General features: G+C 33.0%; 1 protein-coding gene across 2 annotated transcripts in view; it reads left to right on the top strand.

Moving 5' to 3' along the window:
* NINL (ninein like) overlaps positions 1–22,702 on the top strand; it is a 164,696-nt gene extending 141,994 nt beyond the window's left edge. For both annotated transcript variants that reach the window (XM_051975818.1, XM_051975819.1), the window contains 5 exons: positions 1,271–1,429; positions 5,869–5,982; positions 11,972–12,184; positions 19,045–19,158; positions 21,720–22,702. In XM_051975818.1, coding sequence (XP_051831778.1) covers positions 1,271–1,429; positions 5,869–5,982; positions 11,972–12,184; positions 19,045–19,158; positions 21,720–21,911 — 792 coding nt within the window. In that variant the 3' untranslated portion in view covers positions 21,912–22,702. The remainder of the gene's footprint in view (positions 1–1,270; positions 1,430–5,868; positions 5,983–11,971; positions 12,185–19,044; positions 19,159–21,719) is intronic.
* The last annotated feature ends 625 nt before the right edge of the window (positions 22,703–23,327 follow it).

Raw genomic sequence — 23,327 nt, forward strand, 5'->3', positions numbered from 1 at the left:
ATCATTTCATTTTAGAGAGGCAAGTATCCTTCAAGATTGAGTCCTACCTCTTTACTGTATGGGAATAGAAACACATGCATAGATGGTGCTGTGGTTTGCCCAAGGTTACTCAATTAGTAAGTGATAGAGCTGGAACTAGAAGCAGTGGTTTTTCCATTAAATGATAATACAACACTATAATAATGATATATTTTTGTGGTTTTTTTTTTCAAAGAAGTGCAGTTTTTGCTAGAAGCAACATTAATAATAGATGACAAATAACTAGCATTTTAAAGTTTACAAATGACTTTATATATATTGTCATTTAATCCTTACAAAAAAGATTTATAAAGGAGATATTATCTTCATTTTATAAATTACTAAACCAAATTCCAGAAAGATTAAATGATTTGTCTATGATCACATAACTAGAAAATGTTAGAGGTGGGATTCAAACTGATGTCTCTCCTAATTTCAGTTTTAGTTCCCTTTCTACTTCCCTAGCTTCCCTTCCATGATATCATTATAATACATTAGTAAATGGAGTTTGTGAATTAATATTTAAAATAATTTTTCCAGAAATGAGTTTTAAAAATTTTGGCAATCATGTTTTATTTTAATGTGGTGATTTTATTATAACATATAATGCATTTTAATATGTGGTCAGAGGGTTTCAGAACACTGAAATCAAATTATCATCGAATAATAACTATGTTTTTAGAACATATGTATCTGCTCCATTTCTATATTATATACTAAAATGAAATGAAAATGATTACTTTTTTCTAAATTGTTGAGCTGTCAATGACATTTCTTTCTGGTTTTTAAAAAGCAAATTTGTATTGTCATTTGTCATTACCTAGATTTTTCCCTCTCCTTTCCCAGAGAGCCATCCTTTTATTAAAAAAAAAGAAAAAGAAAAAGAAAAAAAAAGTAAACTTAATCAAAACATCCAAAAAATCTGACAATAAATTCAATGTTACATTCACCTTTACAAAGGAGTAGGGGGGAAGTTGTCTTCTCATCTCTATCTCTATAATTTTGCAACATTCATTTTCATTTGTTTTGTGATTGTCATACTTTCTATTTATATTGTTATAGCAATATGCTATATATAATAACAATATGTTATAGTTTGTAGATTTTTTTTGGCTCTGTAGAATGTTCCATAATTCTCTGTTTCTCATATTTGTTGCTTTTTTTTTTGTAGTGCAGTAATATTGCATTGCTTTCATGTTCCATAATTTATTTAGCCATTTTCTCTCTCATTTAAAAAAATCTTTTCCTCTAGATGGAGAAACACAAGACTGAAATCTCCCAGCTCAATACCAAGATCAGTAAGTTGACTGATGAGGTCTCTGTGCTCCAGGCTCAGAATGAGAGCAGCCAACACATTGTACAGCAGTTAACACAGAGACTTACCAAAGAAGGACATCAAAAAAAGAATAAGGTGAGTGGAGCTGAGCAGTTGCAAGAGATTAGCCAAAAAATTAGAAGAAAGGCAATTGGTCAAGAGTCATAAGGACTTTTATGAGGGAAGAAGAGAAAAGAAAAGCAGCCAGGTAAAAAGTCTATGGAATCAGGACTTCTACTGATAATAGATCAGAAAAGAAGAAGAAAATGATTGCTTCAAGATTCAAGACCTGTTGAGAAGAAGCCAATGGTTCCATATAATAGTCTTTCAGTGTTGTAGGGTGAAGACTGGAAAAATAGAACTAAGAAATCAAATATTTTGAAGTCTTTATTTGCACAATTAGGAAAGACCATTGGTTTTTCTCTTTCTCAATTTTGTTAAGTCAACTAACATTTTATTAAGCCTCAGCCAAGAGATGAGGATACAAAGAAAGGCAGAAGATAGTCTCTGCTTTTAAGGAAATAGGATAAAGGGGGAAATGACACGTAGATGAATATGTGGGAATACACACACACACACATACACACACACATACATACATACACACATGCATATACAAATTGGGGATAGTCTCAAATGGAAGACATTAATATTAAGAATAACTAGAAAAGACTTCTTTTTTGAAGAAGGGATTTTTAAGTGAAACTTGAAGAAAGCCAGGAGGTGAACATGAGGAGAAATGTTTCCAAATGAAGCAGATCTCTTAAGTCCAGATTGGCATTTCTAGGGCAAATCGAATTGTAATGACCTTTGGGAGTTGGGAGTTTGGATGTGGAAGGTCTTTTCCTTTATCTGTATGATCCTAGTATGCCATGACCAACGTGGATCTCATTCTATTCTGAGATTTGTTCTTTCTGACGACATCACCATCCTTTAAAGAAATTACCTTTTATTCTAGGAATCTGGCAGTTTTCTTGTCTCTTCCTCTCCATCCTCCCTTTTCCTCCTCACTGCCTTATCCAATCTATAACCAAGTCTTATTGATTCTTCCTCCACATATAACTTCATATCCATTTCCTTTCTAATCACAGAGTTACCTCCTTCACCCAGTTCAGACTCATTACCTTATTCTGGTATCATTGTAATAGCTTCCTAATTGATCCATCTGATTCCATTCTTTCTCCTCTTTAATTCATCCTCCATACCACCTCCAAAATAATCTTCTCAAAACACAAGTTGGCCATGCTATTTTCTTCCCTACTCAGGAATTTTCTATTTCTCTCCTTCCCCAAGGATAAAATATAAACTATTTGGTCTGGCTTTTAAAGTTCTTTACCGTTTGCCTTTCAGCTTACTTTTCAGATTGATTTCCCATTATTTCCCCTCATGCATCCTCTGTTCCAGTTAGATTGTCTTACTTGATATTCTGTGAATTTTGCCTTCTATCTTACAGCTCTCTCTCTTTGCACAGGCTGGCCTGTATTCCTTTATTTCTTTCCTTTAGAATCACTGACTTCCTTCAAAATTGACTTAGAAATCATCTCCTATAGGAATCCTTTTCTAGTCTCTCTACTTGTCACTGCTTTCTCTCTCCTTAAATCATATTGTCTGTTTACAAGGTGCATTTCCAGGCATAATGTAAACACGTGGAAGGAATGGATTGCCTTCTCAGTCAATTAACAAGTATTTATTAATTGCTTACTATGTACCAGACACTATGCTAAGTTCTGGGGACACACAAAGAAAGGTCAGAACCTAGTTCCTGTCCTAAAGGTTCCTACATTCCAGTAGTGGAATCAACATGCAAAAATGGATAAATGCAACATATATAAAATGTATGGAAGGTCATTTCATCATTGTATCTTCAGTGGCTCGCACAGTGTCTTACACATAGAGAGTCCTTAATTAAAACTTAGCAGAATGGAATTGAAGGGCAACAAGTTTTTAAAACAAAAAAATTATTGTTATGATAATAATGGATGTTTTTTTACTGGCAAAGAAAAAAATGGACAATATTGGATTTTTCACACAAGAAAGCCATGAATTCAGTAAAAAAAAAAAAAAATGGTTGTAAAATATATACTATGGATTATATTATATTGCAAGGCTGATCAGTGTTATAATGAAACAAGTTTTCAATTTGGAATCAGGAAATCTGAGTTCAAATCCCAGCTCTTATACTTATTAGTATGATATTGGGCAAACCCTTTCAGTATGCTAACTATGGTATTTATAGAGGCAGTTAAGTGGCACTATGGATGGAATGCTGGGCTTAGAGTCAAGATGACTCATCTTCCTGAGTTCAAATTCAACCTCAGACATTTCCTAGCTATGTGACCCTAGAAAAGTCACTTAACTGTTTTCTTCAGTTTCCTTATCTATAAAATGATATGGAGAAGAAAATGGCCAACCCCTTCAGTATATTTGTCAAGTAAACTCCAAATGGGATCAGGAAGAGTTGGACATGACTGAAAAAACACTGAACAATAATAAACAGTATTATAATCCTAATTGGTTATTGTGAGGAAAACATTGTGTAAATTTTAAAGTGGTTTGGAAGCCTAAAAGCATTTTAACTGTGAGCAATTGCTCTTAATGTCTTTGCATAATGACAAGTGACATTTATGTAGAATTTTAAAGATTGCAAAGCACTTAATATACAATACCTCATTTAACTTTTATAGTAGCCCTCTGAAAGAGATGATAAGGTATTAAGTACACACAGGAAGAAATTGAGTCTCAGTGAGATTAAAAGACTTTCTAAGGAGCACATAGATAAGAATCAAATGCAGAATTTGATCCTGTACCTTTCCTAGCTCTAAGTTCAGTATTTTAAACATTATCTCACAGAGCACTGCATATCTCTTCCCAGTTCAGAAACCTAGAATAATATTAGTGCCTATCAAACTTATACCATAACATCCAAATGATGAGACCTTGTACTACAAACATATTTTCCCTGAAAGTCAGTAATTTAATATATAATATATTTTCCCAATTGCATGTTAAAACTATTTTTAAAGTTTTTTTAAAGTTTTGAGTTCTAAATTCTGATCTTCCCTTCCTGAGATGTTAAGCAATCAGATATAGGTTATACATGGGTAATCATATAAAACATAATGAAGTCATTTTGTACAAGAAGATTCAAATAAAATTTTGAAAAAGAATGAAAGAAAGAAAGTGAAAGTAGCATGCTTCTTTTTATATTCAAGCAATATCAGTTATTTCTCTGGAAGCAAATAATATACTTCATCATTAGTCCTTTGGGATTGTCCTGGATCATTGTATTGCTGAAAATAGCTAAGTCATTTTTATTAAACAATATTCCTATTATTGTCAACAATGTTCTGATTCTACCCACTTCACTTTGCATCGGTTCACCTAAGTCTTTCCAGGTTTTTCTGAAGTCACCCCGCTTGTCATTTATTATAGAACAATAATATTCCATTATAATCATATACCACAACTTGTTTAGCCATTCTCCAATTGATGGGCAACAGTTTGATTTCCTATTCTTAACCACCACAGAAAGAACTGCTATAAATATTTTTGCATTAATGGGTCTTTTTTCCTTTTTATCTCTTTGGAATATATACCTAACAATAGTTATTGTTGAATAAAAAAAAAAGGTATGCATAGTTTATAGTCTCTTTGGTCTTCGTTCCAAATTGCTCTATAGAATGGTTGGATCAGTTCACAATTCCATCAACCTTGCATTAGTGTTCCTTCCAACATCCATCATTTTCCTTTTTTGTCATATTAGCCAATCTGATAGATATGAAGTAGTACCTCAGAATTGTTTTAATGTGCATTTCTCGAATCAATTTTGAGTGACTTAGAGCATTTTTTCATATTACATAGCTGGCCTAGATTCCTTTGAAAATTTCCTGTTCATATCTTTTGAATATTTATCAATTTGGGAATGACTTGCATTTTCGTAAATTTGACTCTATTCTCTATGTATTTGAGAAATGAGGCCTTTATCAGAAATGTGTTGCAAAGATTTTTCTCAGTTTTCTGCTTTCCTTATAATTTTGGTTGCATTGGTTTTGTTTGTGCAAGAACTTTTTAATTTTACATGATTGAAGTTATCTGTTTTCCATTTTGTAATGCTCTTTATATTTTCTGTCCTAAAATTTCCCCTTATACATAGATCTAAGTCAGTAATTTAGAAAAACTTAACTTTCCTTACATTTCATGCTTATTGTTTTTAAAATTCTGGAATCTTATATTCCGTTAAATCTGAAAAAAAATTGTTTATTTCTTTGGATTGGTAGGAAAGATCATATTTGTATTCCCAGCACATATCTCAGTACCTGGCACATTATTACTACATATTGAATGAATGAATGAAAGGAACTTTAAAAAAAAATCTTCTAAGTTCAAGGGGGGAAAAGTCTTTAAATCTAGAAAAGAGAATATTTAATAAATCAATAGTGTATTGACAACTTACCAATTTATCCATTTCTCAAATAAACAAAGTCATCACGTTGTTAAAATGTTACTTATATTTGTGAATTTAATCTAAAATATAGGATAGTCAAATCCAAGAACTGGAGCTGGAACTTGACCATGTGAATCAAGAATGCCAATCTCTGAGACTTTCAGAATTACAGCTGAGAGAGAAGCTTGAAGAAAATCAGGATCAGGTACATGCCATCTATGAATCTCATACGTATTTTTCTCTGATCCATATATGCAGTGAATGGCAAGGCTGAGTTTTGAAAGCCAAGTTCTGGCACTAATTTTAGTGTGACTTTAGGTGATTCTTCTAGTTCCCTTCAGGTCTTCATATAAAAAGTTTAAAATTGAGGTAATTTTGTACACAAGACTGTTGTGGAAACACTGGAAAATGTAGAGTCATGTATGGTTAAACTAATGATGATAATAATAGTAATACTGATGTATAGAGTTTTAAAGTTTGCAGAGCACTTTATATACATTGTCTCATTAATACCTTATAATAATCTTAGAGGGCAAATACTATAGGTATTCTTATTCTAGGTGAGGAAATTAAGGCTCAGAAAGATTTAGTAATATATCTATCCAGAGAGAATAGTGTAGGAAAGATGATATATCTGAAGAATTGCCACCATTAATGTATAACATTTACTGTTGTCCAAAAATGGACAAAAATGTCCAGTTAATGTCACTTGGGAGGAAGTAGGTCTGAAACCTCAGGTCTCCTGAATCTTGCCACATTTGTAGACAGGATGCTGAAATTAGACGTAAAAGGATGGCATCACAATTAAACATGTGTGGGAGATTATGTTTCAACTGAATCTTAAAAATACAAAAATGAATCAATCTTTCTTTTTCTCAGTTTGTGTCAAATCTGATGTTGAAGTCTAAACAGAGGCAAAAGCTCCACTGCTCCCAAGGCTTCACATTATTATAGATTTAATCACCAGCTCGATAGAAATATGTAAATAATTTGTCTGTTATGTCTAGAGGTTCCCCCTGAATTCTACACTTGGATATAAACAACGATGTCCTTTCTCTGAATTTAACTTTGAACTTGCTGTCATGTTCCTAAGGCTAAGATCAACAATAGAGTTGGTCTGCTTTAAGGAGTTTCTCAAAATAGGTCTTCAGACTCAGGAGCAGTCCAACTCAAGCCTGCATCCAAGACAGCAGGTTAGAGCTAATTAATCTTCTGAGGCTAATTAAGTCTCTGCACTTGAAGGAAATGAGGGAATAGTTGTAGAAAAGATGATGTATCTGGTGCTACAGCTGTTAATGTATAATTATTATAATTGTACAAAAATGGAATGGGTTGTTTAGAGAAGTATTGAATTTTCCATTATTAGAGGCCAATTAAGATTGGATGAATAAAAGATATTATAAATAACATCCATCTTCAGGTATAGGTTGGACTAGATGGCTTCTTAAACTCCTTCTATCTTTGAATTTCTGGATTCTGTAATGTGTGTTGTCTTGTGCATGATCCTTTTAACACTTCTAGGGCTGAAGGGAATGTTGGGAAGTAGTACAGAATCATACAATCCTAGAGTTAATTAAATCTTCAAAGGCTATCCTGACCCTTATCTGTTATGGAATCTTTTCTCCAATAGTCTTAGCAAGAAGTCATCTAGTCTCTGATATTTAAATACCTCCACTTTAAGGAGGCTCATGTCAAGGAGAAATTGTTGTTAAACCATTTCAGACTTACTAGATTATCTTTAATTTCTCAGAAAAGGAGATCTTCATAATATGTCTCAAGGATTCATTCTCTTAAATCTCACAGTCAGGAAATTCCCCTTAACTCTTGCATGTTGTCTTGCAACAACATAAGCCAATTTTATTTTGTGATTCTTTTGTGATTTGAAGTATGTTGGTAAAATTCGATGATAATTCTAAATTACAGATAAGAAAAATTATATGAGGTTGTAAAATAGACAAATGGAGAAGAAAAAATCAAAATAGTATCTATTTTGGAAATGCAAAGTCATCTATTTTGGAGACAATTGAAAAAGAATGCAATTGTTCTGTTTTGCTATTGTTGAGTCATTTCAGTCATGTCTGACTCTTTGTGACCCCATTTGGAGTTTTCTTGGCAAAGATATTGGAGTGGGATGCTATTTCCTTCACCAGCTCATTTTATAGATGAGGAAACTGAAGTAAATAGGGTTAAGGCATACTAAGGCAAATAGGGTCTGGTAAGCTGGTAAGGGTCTGAGACCAAATTTGAACTCAGGAAGATGAATCTTCCTGACTTCAGACCCAGCCTTCTATGCACAGTGCTACCTGGCTGTCCCTTAAGATTTTTTTTATAGAAAGGAAATTATTTTTGTTGTTGTTATAATATTGTTATATTTTGTTATTTTTTATTGTTATTTACACTTGCCCAAAATGAAAGACTACCCAAAGGGCATAAGGTAAAATATTAAGAACAAATTAGAGACACTTACAAAGACAAAATGACAGAAAGAAAATTCAGGATTGTTCCGAACTTGCTGATGCTTAACACTGCTCCCTCCCTAGAAAGATGTAGCCTATTTAACAAAGTGTTTTAGGTACTTTTTGCTTTGAAATTCTGGCATTTTGCATGTCACAGTTATGTTGAGCAAATTAACCATTGTCATAGTAATGAATCAGGATTGTATTAAATGCTTACTATGTGCTGAATGTTGGTGATAAATAGACACAAGTGAAATGACCCTCCTCTCAAGGAATTTGCTTTCTTTTCTTTTTTTAAATAATAACCTTATATTTTCAATATATATGCAAAGGTAGTTTTCAAAATTTACCTTTGCATAACCATGTGTTCCAAATTTTTCTTCCTCCCTTCTCCCCACCCCTCTCTTTGATAGCAAGTAATCCAATATATGTTAAACATGTATAGTTCTTCTGAACATATTTCCACATTTATCATGCTGCACAATAAAAATCAGATCAAAAAGGAAAAAAATTGATAAAGAAAACAAGAACAAAAAGGTGAAAATACTATGTTGTGATCCATACACAGTCCCCATAGTCTTCTTTCTGGATGCATTTGGCTCTCTCTATCATGTCTGTTGGAAATGGCTTGAATCACCTTATTGTTGAAAAGAGCCAATTCCGGGGGGCAGCTAAGTGGCACAGTGGATAGAGCACTGGCCCCTGAAGTCAGAAGGATCTGAGTTCAAATTGGGCCTCAGACACTTAACACTTCCTGGCTGTATGACCCTGGGCAACTCACTTAACCCCAATTGCCTCAGCAAAAAAAAAAAAAAAAAAAAAAGAGTTGCTTTCATCCAAATTAATCAAGGGAATTTGTTTTGTAAATTGACATGGTTCTGTATTGATATAGTGTTCTAAAGCAGGGCTTCTTAAATTTTTTTTTCACTAGCAATCCTTTTTTGCCTGGAAAATTTTTATGTAACATGAGATATATAGGTATACAGGTTTGGTATACAAATCAAACATTTACTGATAATCAAAAAAAATTATTTTAAAACAATTCTTTGGCATACATATAATTTTGCTATTTATTAAAGATGAAAGCAAATGTGCATACTCATGAGATATGGTAGTCAATGAGGATCTCTGAGAATTGGCTTAGCAAACTATTTTTTTTGAAGTAGAAAATAAGAAGGAAAGGTTAGGAGGACAGTTGAAAAAAATATATTCTAGAATAATCTCTATCCTCTATTACCTTTTCTAATGAGAGACCATTATAGGTACCTCTCAGGGCTGTTTTTCAGAAGTGACATTTAGTACAAATGTGGCTGGCTGGCTCTAAGAGGAGACTTAGATAGGGATAAAAATATAATCATGGTTCTAGAAGAAAAACAAGGCAGGCCAAAACCATCAAAAGTGACCATTGTACTTTTTTATGTAATTTTAAAAATTTGAACTGGAAAGTCACCAGCAAAAATGAATATTTCCATACCCAAAAAAGAATATATCCATTCACAAAATGCATGAAGATGTTACATGCAACCACAAATCCATTATATACAGCTTGTTTGTGTAGAGTGTGGTACTATCAGCCTTTCCCTGCTTTTCTCTGTCTCTCTTTTTTATTTTTCTTAGTTAATGACTCATAATAATATAGCAAGTATTTTTTAAGTTATTTCATTGACAGTTTGTTTTTCTTCTTCCCTTATATTGTAGTAGTTGTATCTGGAAACACATGCCTTATTTTGCAGCTATAACCTCTCCCCTATCTACCAAGAGGTGGGAAACATGCTTCATCATGTCTTCTGGAGTTATGATTGTTACCTGCAGCCAGTAAAAGGGGATTAAAATATGAGTGAAAGATTTGAAGGAAATCTGAGACTGGAAGGCAGTTGAGGCCCTGTAATTGTCATGCCAGTTGCTATTTCTCTTTAAGAAGACTTGAAAAATTTTTGGTGTCATTTATCCATATTTGTCACTAAAAATTTTCCAGTCATAGAAGTCAAGAGCTGCTTTTGTTCTGAAAGAACCTCCCATTCACTGCACAGTGGTGCAGGGCAAATTCTTGAGCTATAGCTAACACTTAGAATGGTGCTGGAGGTACTTAATCAATGCTAATTAATTGTTGTGGCCTTCAGGATAAAAAACTGAATGGCAGCAGTGACATCCTCTTGGAAGCAGCTTTCTGGAATTTCCACATGAGATCTCATCTTCTCTTTTTACTTCCTTTCAGTTTATGTAATAAGGACAGAAGCTTTTTGTCTTTTCATGATAATATTGTGAATGACAATATAATGAACTTTGTATTATCTATCATGTTTGGGACATATAAACTAGTGCAGGTTTATGGGTAATCAAGTTAATGTGTATATATACACACACACACACTCCATAAAAAAATAAGCAACATTTATGAAGTATCTACTGTGTGTGAGGTGCTGTTCTAATTGCTTTACAATTATTATCTCATTTCATCCTCACAACAATGCTAGGTCGGCACTATTATTATTCAAACGATACATAATTAATACCAATATTATTATTAATAATTAGCCAACAGTGATATTGTGGATATTATGAGAATTATTATATTTATAAAATTATTATTTATATAAAACATTTGCATACAAATTTATTTGTTTATGTCTTTTATATTTTATGTATAATTTATATACTTATATTTATAAAAATGTAAAACCAGGTGGCACAGTAGATAGAGTGCCAATCCTGAAATCAGGAAGACTAATCTTGAATTCAAATCCAGCCTCAGACATTTACTAGCTATACGAACCTGGGAAAGTCACTTAACCCTGTTTGCCTTAGTTCCTTGTCTGTTAAATGAGCTGGAGAAAGAAATGACAAACCATGTTACTATCTCTGCCAAGAAAATCCCAAATGGGGTCACAAAGAGTCATATATCAGGGGAAAACAACTGAACAGCAACTTTCATACAAATATAAACAATATTCATATTATTATTTAATGTTATCATTTCATTTATTTTCTGAAGAAAACAGGTTAAGTAACTTGCCCAAAGTCGCAGAGGCATTATGATGGGATCTGGGGTCATATTTGAACTCAAGTCCTCTTGACTCCAGGCTCAGCACTCTAGCCACTATCTTACCTAACTCCCCAATAATGGGGAACTAGAGTACAATAAAATACACTTAAAGCAAAAATTCTGTTGACCTTAAGCCTTTATTGATGATTTAGAAATGCTTGAAATTCTGCAGTACCTCAGGATAAATTATGAATGTAACTTTTTGCTCTGTAAGTAGACTAGCATGTGGTATTGAGGAATTCTGGATAATGGATGCCAGTTTTTAAAAAAAATTTATTAGTGGGTTGTTGATGAATGGTGGAATGTTTGTAAATTTTAAAGTGTCGTATAAATGTGAATTCTTCTTCTTTTTTTTTTTTTTTTTTTTTTTTGCTGAGGTAATTGGAGTTAAGTGTCTTGCCCAGGATCACACAGCTAGGAAGTGTTAAGTGTCTGAAGTCATATTCAAACTCAGGTCCTTCTGATTTCAGGGCTGGTGCTCTATCCACTGCACCACTTAGTGACCCCAAATTGTTATTATTCTAAGACTAAAAAGAATTCTGAGCATATCTTCCAACTTTTGTGATTAGGTATTTCCTAAACTTGGTATTGTTGTTAGTATTTGCTATCTCTCATTTCATACTTCTCCAGCCCAACCAGAGTCCCTTTTGCTACTGTTTCTAGTAATGACTGAAATTTTTCCTATTGGGATACAGTTACTAGAAGCCAAGGAAAGGTTGAAGCTGGCGCAGTCCCAACACGCAGAGGAGATGCTTCAAGTAAAGGAGCAGATGTTCCAGTTGGTGCCTCAGGATTATGTGACTGAGTTACAGAATGCATTGGCAAAAGAACAACAGATGGTTCAGCATGTCCGGGAGGATTTTAAATTCTACACAGAGCAGGCGAGTAGACAACTGGCAAGGCAGAAGGTAAGCAGGGAATGCTGATGTGAGGTGATATATTCAGGATCCTGGGGGCTTATTTTGGCTTTAAGATGGCCATTTGAGAGTCATTTTGCTAATAGTAGAAGGGATATTTTGGCTTATTGTCCGATTATTCAGAAAAAAATAAAATTCAAACTACAATTTCCCTTCAAAATGACATTTATGGGGGTGAATCTCTAAACCAAATGAAATGGAAAATATTATAGGCCTACCCTTGTTTGTTCATTCCTCTAAGGCCTTATTACTAAAAATTAATCATTGTAGGCTTTTCTAAAGGCCGTTCAAAGAGCAGGCAAGCTTAAGAAGTAACTGATTATATTTGGGCAGCAAGACTATTAAAATTCATGGTTTATTTATCTTTTTTTTTTTTCCAAAACCAAGATACTTCTAAATTAGGCTTCTCCAATAGTTCAACCAGTGGAGGGAATGAGAAGAATTATAATTAATTTGCAAATGAATTCCTATGAGCCTTTATAAAAAACACAACATATACCTAAAGCCTTCCCCTCTTTTTAAAAGTAAGCAAAACAAAACCTTTAGGGATCTTTGTCTCAAAAGAGTTTTCACTAATGTATATTTTACCTCTGGATTCTCATAATCAAAACCAGTATTATAGGGGTATTAAAAATCTGTCCCAGAAGAAAATGAATATTACAGGGCTGTAGTGCTAGAAAACTTTATAATTTACTTACATGCTATATTAATGTGAGTAATTGATAAGTAAAAAAAGAAAGGCGATCACTACTTTAATATGAATGTTGATATTCCAGGGATCTCTAGAAATGGAAAAGGGATCAACTACTATAAGAAAGGTTATGCCCAAAAAGACATAATGGCAGACTGAGATTTTATTACAATCAGAAATTAGGAATAAAGCAGGAATTAGACATCTGAGATGAATAAGTAAAAGGGAAAGAAAAAAATGAGAGAAAGACATGGTTATTTCAATGAAAAAAATCAAATAACTTAACAAATGCTCTATATTAAGGAAATATCCACAAGTGCAGACAAAGGCATTGATGATGCCATAATTAAAGTAGAACTCATTAGAATTAAATTGAAAATGTATATGGAAGACAGGTAGACATAGAGACAGAGATGAAAAGAGAGGGGGAGAAGTACTAAAGAAGGAGACATCTATGGAAATGGTGTGATTAAAAGAAATTCTCCCAATTCTTCCTTAATTTGAAAGGTGGATTTTTTCTCACTTAATAGTAGTTTGTGTTTTCCAATTATGTGTAAATAATAATTTTTAACATTAATTTATGTAAGACCTGAATTCCAAATTTTTTCTCCTTTCCTCCCATTCTTCCCAAGACAGCAAGTAATCTGATATAGGATATACTTGTGTAATTATTTTGAGAAATGGATTTTTAATGCTACTTAGAATTCTAGTCCATAATTGGATTGATTTTTGAATGCTTTTCTTAAAATGTTGAATTTTATGAGTTTTTTTTTTTTTTTTTATGGGATGGCCTAGTGGGAAAAACACAGCTACAAATAATTACATTTAAACTGCTTTTAAGATTTCATTATCTTCCTTTGAGACTAAAGGCCTCAAGAGGAACTCAAAGCTGAATCTTTTCCCTATCCATTTTCTGAAAGCTTCAATAAATGTTCAAATGTCCCAAATCTATGTGTTATGTCTTATTCTATTGAGGTTGAGGATTCCAGGTGGGGTAGAATATTGAGGTGGAACTAGGGGGGTATCTGTGATATAGAAATTAACATTTTTGCCTTTCATTTTATTTTGTCTCAGGTTCATAAAATTAAGGTAAAAACAGTATCAACAATTATTGCATTTGTATTTTGGATGTGACAGGAACGATTTAAAGCTTCAATATGTTAGGTTTGGATCAGTTATGAAAAAGAATTTCCTAAATACAAAAGTTTTTTGTATTCAAAAAGGTAAACAGGAAGACTATGTAATCTCAATAACAATTTAAAAAACCAGGAACATGAGCTGACCTATAATGGAGGAAATGAAATAGATGAACCCATTAGACACTAGCCACATCTTATATGTACTAAAAATGTTTGGCAAGAAAGAAATGTGTACATTGGGAATAGAGAAGTGGTCAATGAAAGCTCGTTGCTTTAGTTCTTATGAATTTAGTTCTTATACTGGGTAAAGGAGACTTGCAAAGAAAAGAGCAGGATAAAATAGTTCTTCTGAGAGAAGAAAAAATAAATTTATTTTCTCCTTAGAAAAAAATATCTGCTAATAAATGAGGCAGGAAATTAAATTATAGATAATACCGAAATGTATAAGATATTGAACTCCTTTTTAAAAAAACTGTCTTTAATAAAAAAAATGAAGGGCAGAAATTTGGCTAATTAGGAAGTCATAGAGACCATGCAAAAATTGTTATTGGCAAAAAGTAGATAAGGGAATATTTACAAAACATGAACTTACAGATTTGTCTAGCATGTTATTCTGGGATCTTAAAGAAATGAATTTCATTTTTGTTTTGTGTATTTTACTGGGGGTGGTGATGGTACAAATAATGGACAACTGGGGGAGATGTTCACACATTCAACATCCATTTATCCATTCTGCAAACATTTACTCTTAGGGGACTAAAGGTATACAAAACACTATAATAGTTTATGTATGACAAAATGAATAAGATAAGGCCTCAGCCTATAAGTAGCTTAGTTTCAGAGATAAAAGAATTGGACACAATTCATAGGAGATGGGATTTCCTTCCATTCACACAGATTGCAATTCATAAACATTTATGGCTTAGAAGATAAGTCCTTGGGAGTTGCCTTAGTCACGTGAGGGTTGAATGAGTTACCTAGATTTCTATAGCTAGTATCAGAGATAATAACTGAAGCAAGATCTTCCATGCATAAAGTACAGCACTGTAATTCCTATTCCATACTACCTTTATAATTATAATGCTATGTAACATGTGAAGATGTACAAATAGCTCAAATTATGGAAAGGTTCTTGTGGGGGAGATTCCAAAGATTCCATCTTCATGGAAGATAAAGCATTTAAGCTAGATCTTGAAGAATAAGAATGATTGGAATGGATACAGATGGGAGAAGAGAGGTTTAAGATAAAAATGAATACTTTGAGCAAAGGTCAAAGAGTAGCCAAATAATTCTAAACAGCGAAGTAGACACAAACATAGGATGCATAGAGAGAAGAGTATGAGATGGGATTGGAAATGGAGAGGTCATAGATGCCAGACTTGGACTTTATTCAGTAGGCATTGGGGAACTACTGAGTAGAAGAATAATGCTGAAACTTCATTTTTTTAAAAAATGCAATCACAGGAGCAACTAGATGGCACAGTGAATAGCGTGCTAATTCAAGAGAACCTGAGTTCAAATCCAATCTCAGATACTTAACCTTCCTAGCTGCGTGACTCTGGGCAAGTTACTTAGCCCCATTTGCCTAAAAAAAAAAAAAAAAAGTAATCATGGTTTTGAATGCCTTTCCTCAAAACAGTAGTGCCAAATTCAAATTGAAACAGAGTAACTAAACTGTATGTTAGGATTCCTGCAGACAGAATATTAACTACATATCAATATTATCTATATTTTGTTGTATTTTTACTTATTTTGTTAAATATTCCCCAATTATATTTTAATCTGATTTAACCAAAACTCAGGAGTGTTGTGGGCCAAATGCTTATTTAACATCTCTGCCCTAAAGTATGAATTTGATGCTTCAGTATAATGCTAATGATAGTGATAACTGCCAGTTACATATTTCAAAGCATAAAAGGCAATTTACATAAATTAACTTGATCCTTACAACAGAGCTCTGAGATAAATGCTGCAGATATTGCTAACTTCATTTTGCAGTTGAGGAATAAAACTGAGAAATTAAATGGTTTAAAAAAGGTAACACGGTATAAAATGTAGAAATCAATCCCTGATCTTCCTAATGTCAAGTCTAGCACTTTTGCCACTATTTCATGCTTACTTTCAAGTCTTCAAGTATGGACACAGGAATGGACTGTGTATATCAGCTGTTTAAGAACCAGCCTAAGTGCAAAGATGCTTACTATTAGGAGCTCAGCTCCAGGTGAGAATGTTTTTGATCACAAGAACAAGTGAAAATAATCTACCAAGAAATGGAAAGGTTGCAACCTGTATGCACATTAGTGAAACCACAAATCTTTTAGTATTGAAATAATTTTTTGGAAACATGACATGGAGTGGTTTGAGAAGTGACCATACAATTTAGTCATAGAATCATAAATATATAGTTGGAATTTGTAGATTTATACTATCTTACAGTTCCTTGTGTAATAGATGAAGGAAATGAGGCAAAAAGTGGCAGAAGCTTATCTAAGATCATATATCTAGTCTATATGTCTCATCTGAGATTTAAATTCAGATCTTTCTGATTCTAAATCTAATGCCAAATCTACTATCCTGATGATTTTGTAGTCCAGTGTCAGTTTTCTAAAAAAAAAAAAAAAAAAAAAACAAAAAAAAAAAACTTTAGATTTTCTAAGTGCTTATAGAATCAAATGCTATTAGTAGCTTTATCAAAATTTCTTGAAAAAAATTAAGAGTAAATAAAGGACACATACGTATGTTATGTATTGTGTCTTTGTTAAAAGCAGTGATAGCAAAAGATTCTTGTGGAATCATGACTTAAAATGTACTTAGCAAAATTAGAATGATCATAAGGACAGTAACAGATTTAGTTGTTTTTCTTTTTAAATGGTAGTCAGAAGAAACATACACGATAGCATTCTGGTTTAAGGTCTACTATCTCATCTAGGGGATTGTGTTTGACTTGATTTCATTGAATATTTTTAGAGCATTCTTGAGAGATATCAGAATACTTGATAGAATCAAAAAGATCTAGATTCAAGTCTTGCCTCAGAGTACTATTTGACTATGGATACATCAATGTCCCAGTCAAGTTTCTGAAACTAAAATTGTGGGTAAGTTCTAGATCTTCCATCAGTAAGCAGAATTTCCACACCTATAGTTTCCCCATACTGATTAAACCACAGATCTGGACTCTTCCCTCCCCTTCTCTCCCTAAATTGATTTGAACAGCAGAAGATTAGTAGCCTCATATTAGTTTAAAAAATTATAGTTGATTCAAAGTAAAAGTTTTGTTCTCTTTGACAAGGGTAAAAACAAAGTGGGACAGATTTAATGCTAATAGGCATTAATTATCTGAAATCCAGAAGATGATTAATGATGGTGTGCTGACAGAGAGCTGGTCAATAGAGTACTGAATGTGACTTACAGTGTGTTATAAGCAATCAGCTTCTCCAGGGATTAACTAGAAAAGCTTCTGCAGAGGCAGTCAAAGAGAAACAAGGCAACTAAACTGTAAGGGGCTACCTTCTACTTCTGAAAGCAGTCAGTTCCATTCAAGGATAATTTCTTTCTATTTAGCTGAAAGCAATCTAACTTCAGCTTCTATCAGAGATTTGCCTCTGAAAAAAAAAATTAAATAAAATCTTGTATAGTATTTCCTTGAGTCCCCTCACCATGATGAGTACTTTTTCTAGTACATTTCAGCTTCTTAAAATCTTTTCTGAGATATGGCCAGAATTGAAGATAGTATTGTAGATGTGGTGTGACCAGATAGACAGTAAAACAAAACTATCCCCTTTTTCTTTTTGGACATAGGCATGTATTAAATATCACAAAGAAATAAATAGCAATTAAATAAAATACAAGAAATATTTCAGGGCATTACATGCTTGTCAAATGAATGGTGCCCACAATAAATACCGTCAGGAATTTAGAGGAAGTAGAGATAATCAGGGTCTGCCTCAGAAATTTTGGAAGGCTTCATGAAAGAGAGACTTGAGATAGGTTTTAAAATATGAGAAGGCTCTAATAATTAGAAAACATAAATTACAAAGAGAAAGAATAATGTTACAAATAGTTGGCTACAAGTAATTATGGTTAAACAATGAAAGAGGGACAGCAACTGGCATGATCATATAGAAAACTTCCAAATGAGAAAAATCCCTTTATTAATGTACACTCTCAATATATTTTAAACTTATTATCTTAGAAAGTTGCCTAGAGCAAATAAGAGTTTTAGTGAACTGTCCTATGTCACATAGCCACATGTGTCAGAAGGGGAACATAAACTTTTGTGTTCTTGGCTTCAAGGTCAATTCTATCCATGATGCCTCGCTGTCTCTTTAAGTGATGGAATAGTTTAGTCTAAATGTAAAGACAACCTGACTGAAAAACCTCCTGGATTATCAGTCTCTTAAGGGAAATCCCATTACTTGAGAACCATTAATTATAAAAATCTTAAGTTTATTATACTTTCTAACTCCAAACTGTTCTTTTAATAATATGCTAGATGATCAGTTTCTGTTTTCTGAAATATGAAAAAATTAATATTTAGATGGTTGGTACCTATTGTGTGTTAGGCACTGTGCCAAGTGCTTTACAATTATCTCATTTGGTCCTCACAAAAACTCTAGGAGGGAAGAACCGTAATAGTATCTCTATTTTAAAGTTGAAAAAATTGAGAAAGACAAAGATAAAGTGACTTCCCTAGAGTCATAGAGTTAATAAGTATCTTGGGTCAGATTTGAACTCAGTTCTTCCTAATGCTAGCTCCAGCACTCTATTCACTATATCTGTTCACTATCTGCCTCTTCTTTTAAAAAGAAATATTTGCATGACATTTTGGCACACTTTATTATATTTTAAAAGATAAATTACCAATGCAACATCTTTCTAAAGCATTACTGCAAATAGTTTCAAACCTATATATAAAAATGGATATATACCTCAGATACTCAAGATTTGCTTTATATTTGGAAATATGCAAGCAATGTCATCCACTATGAATTAAAAATAATGATTTGCAAATTTTCTGACAGGAACAGCATGAAGAACGGCTTAAAAACATGGAAGAGAGAGTGGAAGAGGTGGAAATGAGTTTGAAAAACATGGAAATACTGTTACAAGAAAAAGTGGAACAGTTGAAAGAGCAAGTAAGTGATGCCAGCTTTAACCATTTCTATGTTTGTTTCTTTTTTAATGAGTATTTTTTCAAATGATAGATACATACTTAGCGACTTTGGAGAAGAGACTGTTGTCACAATGCAGTGAGAGCAAGGCTGAACCTAGGGCTATGCTAGAGAATACTTTTTGATAGCCAGGGACTTGGCTGTTCAGTTTAAAGTTGGCCCATTTCTTCAATCAACATGTGTATCCTAGACATTCAATATGAGCCATGAGAAAAGAACAGTAGGCAGGAAATCAGGAGATCAGAATCCAAAGTATAAACAAGGTATTTCATCTCTTGGGCCCATGGGGCTTTCATTTACAAAATGACAAGAGATGATATCTTAAGAATTCCATTCTAGAAATGTTATGACTCTGTGGCTAAACCCTTGTTAATTAGTGACAAAAGAAATATATAAATTTGCAAATATGTATATTCATAGGAAACTCCTTGTATAGGAAGTCTGTCCACCATTGCAGATCCCAACCCCAATCCATCTGGTCCGTGACTTAGGGAACTGTTAAAAGGACACAAAGGTCAAATGCCTTGCCAATGGTCCCCCATCACAATAAGTATCAGATTCAGGATCTAATTATTCCTGATTATGAGTCTAAAATTCTCTTCCCTGTGCCATCCTGTTTTCTTGCAAGAAAATAAGATTTGAAAAGTGAGAATATCTTTTGAGAATGATGTTAAGATGGGAGCTGAAGAATATTCAGTGTAAGATCATTTATTTTGGCTACATGTGAGGGGAGATCGAATTATTAATCATTTTCCAGAATGTCCAAATAGCTTTAAATAACAGAAAAGCCACTATTTAATTAATGAAAATAAATGTCAAATCAGTAAGTAGTGAATAATCCAGCTCCCATCCAGTACTGTACTCTAGATACAGCAGGAAATTCAAAATTAGACACACTCCTTGTGTTTAACAGATTTATGACATAGGGACATGAGATATCCCTATATAAAACAAGAACAGTACACAATGCAATCAAATATGACATGGTATAGTGCTGACTAGGAACAGCTAGGCGGCACAGTGAATAGAATGCTGATTCTGGAGTCAAAAAGACTTATCTTCATGAACTCAAATCTGATCTCAGATACTTACTAGATGTGTCACTGTGGGCGAGACATTAAACCCTTTTTGCCTCAGTTCCTCATCTGTAAAATCAGCTAGAAAAGGAAATGGTGAAGCATTCCAATATGTTCACCAGGAAAACCCCAAATGGGGCCATGTGAGGAGTTAGACACAACTGAAAAATAACTGGACAACAAAATGTTGTTGACTATAAGTGGTTCAGTAAATCAAAATTCTAAAAGAAATTGAAGGAGTTTTCTTATTATTATTTTTTGTTATTATTTTCAATTAAGTGGCACAGAAATTAAGCATCGACTGTGTAAGGCACTGTTTCTCAAAGTGCTATGTTTTAGAGCATTTGGAGATGTCCTTGGCTAAGACTGCCCAGGATGAAGAATATATCTCTGCACATCTGTAGTCATCTATGCACAAATTAAATGCATATGTTCATTTAATATGTGAAAGGTCATTTTTTTTTTACAAGATCCTTCAAGTTTATATAGAGCAATATATATTTTTAAAGGCACTTAGTCCTTGTGTATCTCTCTATATATATCTGTATATATATATATATATATATGTATCTATATATCTCTATATCCCAATAAGTTGAACATGACCAGTACTTAAAGATTGGTATTGATATTGTTATAAATAAAAATTGTATTTGGATCTTGTCAACAGTAGATTTTTTTTTTTTTTAATGATGCCCTCTTATTTCAAGAATTTGGGATTTTATCAGTGTGGGTAGCCATGCAACTAATGTAGATCATCATTCCTCTGTGAATTAGTATATATTCAAAAGTTACTTTAGATAAAAAATCCATCACTTTGTGGCTGATTTGATGGTGAACCTCTCCAAATTTAGGAGGGCCTGAGATGGCAGATTCCATGACTAGTTCCATAACGCAAAATCTTTCCAACTTAATTGGGCCTTCAGATCTTGAGCTCTGATAGCATAAGTGACCCACATAAAAGTAGGACCTTTGTCATTAACATATAATAAACTTAAAACAGTATAATGAATAAAAATATGCTTGTTCCTGAGGCCATAACACTTTTTCTCAGGCCAGCAATAAAGCATACTGGTTTTATTTTATTTCTTATACAAGAAGGTTATCTGGCACATCTAAGAATTTTCAGTTAATTAGCAAGGGTATTTCTTTGCTCATTGATCTGGCTTGTTTATTTTTTAAAATTCATATTAAAAATCACAATTTTTCCTGTTTTTCCATATTGTGTAGTTTGAGGATCATAACTGTTACTGTGGTAAGGAAAAATACTTGTAAATTAGTATTTTTTAAGTAATTTTTGATCATTGTCATGGTGTTATTAGGTAAATATAGTATGATATATAGGGTTCCTAGGTTTATTCATTTATCAAACATGTACTAAATGTATCTAACATAGGATCACAGAATAGAACATCAGATCAGTAATACATGTTGTTTCTTTTTTCCTAGTTTGCAAAGAATGCAAAATCTGATTTACTGCTGAAAGATCTGTATGTGGAAAATGCTCACCTAATGAAAGCTCTCCAGATTACTGAACAGAAGCAGAAAGGTGCTGAGAAAAAGAATTTTGTCTTGGAGGAAAAGATTATAGCCCTCAATAAATTAATAAATAAAATTGCACCAGCATCTCTTGCTGTATAAAAACTATTTTTAAAATTTATTTTGAGAAGCTATAGGATATCAACATTTCTAAGAATCTTGCTAGTTATAAACAACCAATGACCCCATCATACAGATGTTGGGATAGACTGCTATGTGTTCATCAAGTTTATACAGCTTCAACTGGTCTTAGGTAACTTCCCAGGAAAACTCTCTTTTCTATCCCTGAACAATATGTACACTGAACTTTTCTATCCTGGGTGATAGAGGTTAGGGTGGTTTCTTCAGGGAGAAATGCATGGAAGAGAAAATTAACAAAACATATTTCAAGAGTCTTTGAGTAAGAGTCTTTCTTTTGGGCTTGATGGCTCACATGAGCAGAAAGTCATTGCATTGCAGGTCTTTGGAAAGATCAATTATTCCATAGTTATTTCCTTCTGACTCAGGTAATTTTAAGTTTTATACCCAAGTAAAAACTATGTAAAGGGCATTCTCACTTCACTATGTGATAAGTATCTCTTTATTGGTAAATTCCCTCTTTTAGAAAACTACCGTACAATAAGGGAACTACATAGATTGCACACAGGTTTATGGTCTCAGGTCATGATGCTATTTGTTGTAAATGCAATCTTCTTCCCTTGAATTTTGTCTTTACACTGGAAATTGTATCAAATGTAAAAAAAAAAAAAAAGTATAGTTTTTATATCAATGTGTATATAAACCATAGATGTTTGGTTTATCAAATTTGTATAGCTATAAATGAAATTATTGTATTTCCTTTGATACATTTGCATTAAGAAAAGTTTTAATATTAAAAATGTCAATGTCTGAAAGTTTGTGGATTTTCTTTTTCAAAATAATAATAATATTTATATAATGCCTATTATGCCAGGCTAAGCACTTCACAAATATAATCTCATTTGATCCTCACAAAAACCCTAGGAAAGTGTGTACTATTTTAATCCCCATTTTACAATTGAAGAAACTGAGGCAAACAGATTAAGTGACTTTTCCAGGGTCACAATGCCAGTAAGTATCTGAGGTCAGATTTAAACTTTGGAAAACATTTCAAGAAGCAGGAGACCTAAGAAAGTGGGTTCGAGGTACAATAGTCAAGCTATTTAGTTCATAAACTTCTAAATTTCTTTTCTGTAGTGAGTATACAAAGAATGTCATTTTTTTAAACCTGAAAAACAAATGTTTTATATACATGCATAGTTCCACAAAATAAATCTCACATTAGTCTTATCAGAAAATGAATATCTTTGAATGTTGTTCATTACTTTTCTAGCAGAAAGTGATGTTTCCTTACCCTTTTGTACTTGTGGTTTATCACTCTGTAGACTGTTCTCCTACTCTGAACTCATTTTGCATCAAATGAAAGAAGTCTTCCCAACTTCCTATAGAAAAGGTTCAACATTTCTTAAAGTACAGTATTTTATTTCATTCATGTGCCAC

The sequence above is a fragment of the Antechinus flavipes genome, chromosome 2 (assembly GCF_016432865.1).
Source record: "Antechinus flavipes isolate AdamAnt ecotype Samford, QLD, Australia chromosome 2, AdamAnt_v2, whole genome shotgun sequence".
In the NCBI taxonomy this organism is placed as follows: domain Eukaryota; kingdom Metazoa; phylum Chordata; class Mammalia; order Dasyuromorphia; family Dasyuridae; genus Antechinus; species Antechinus flavipes.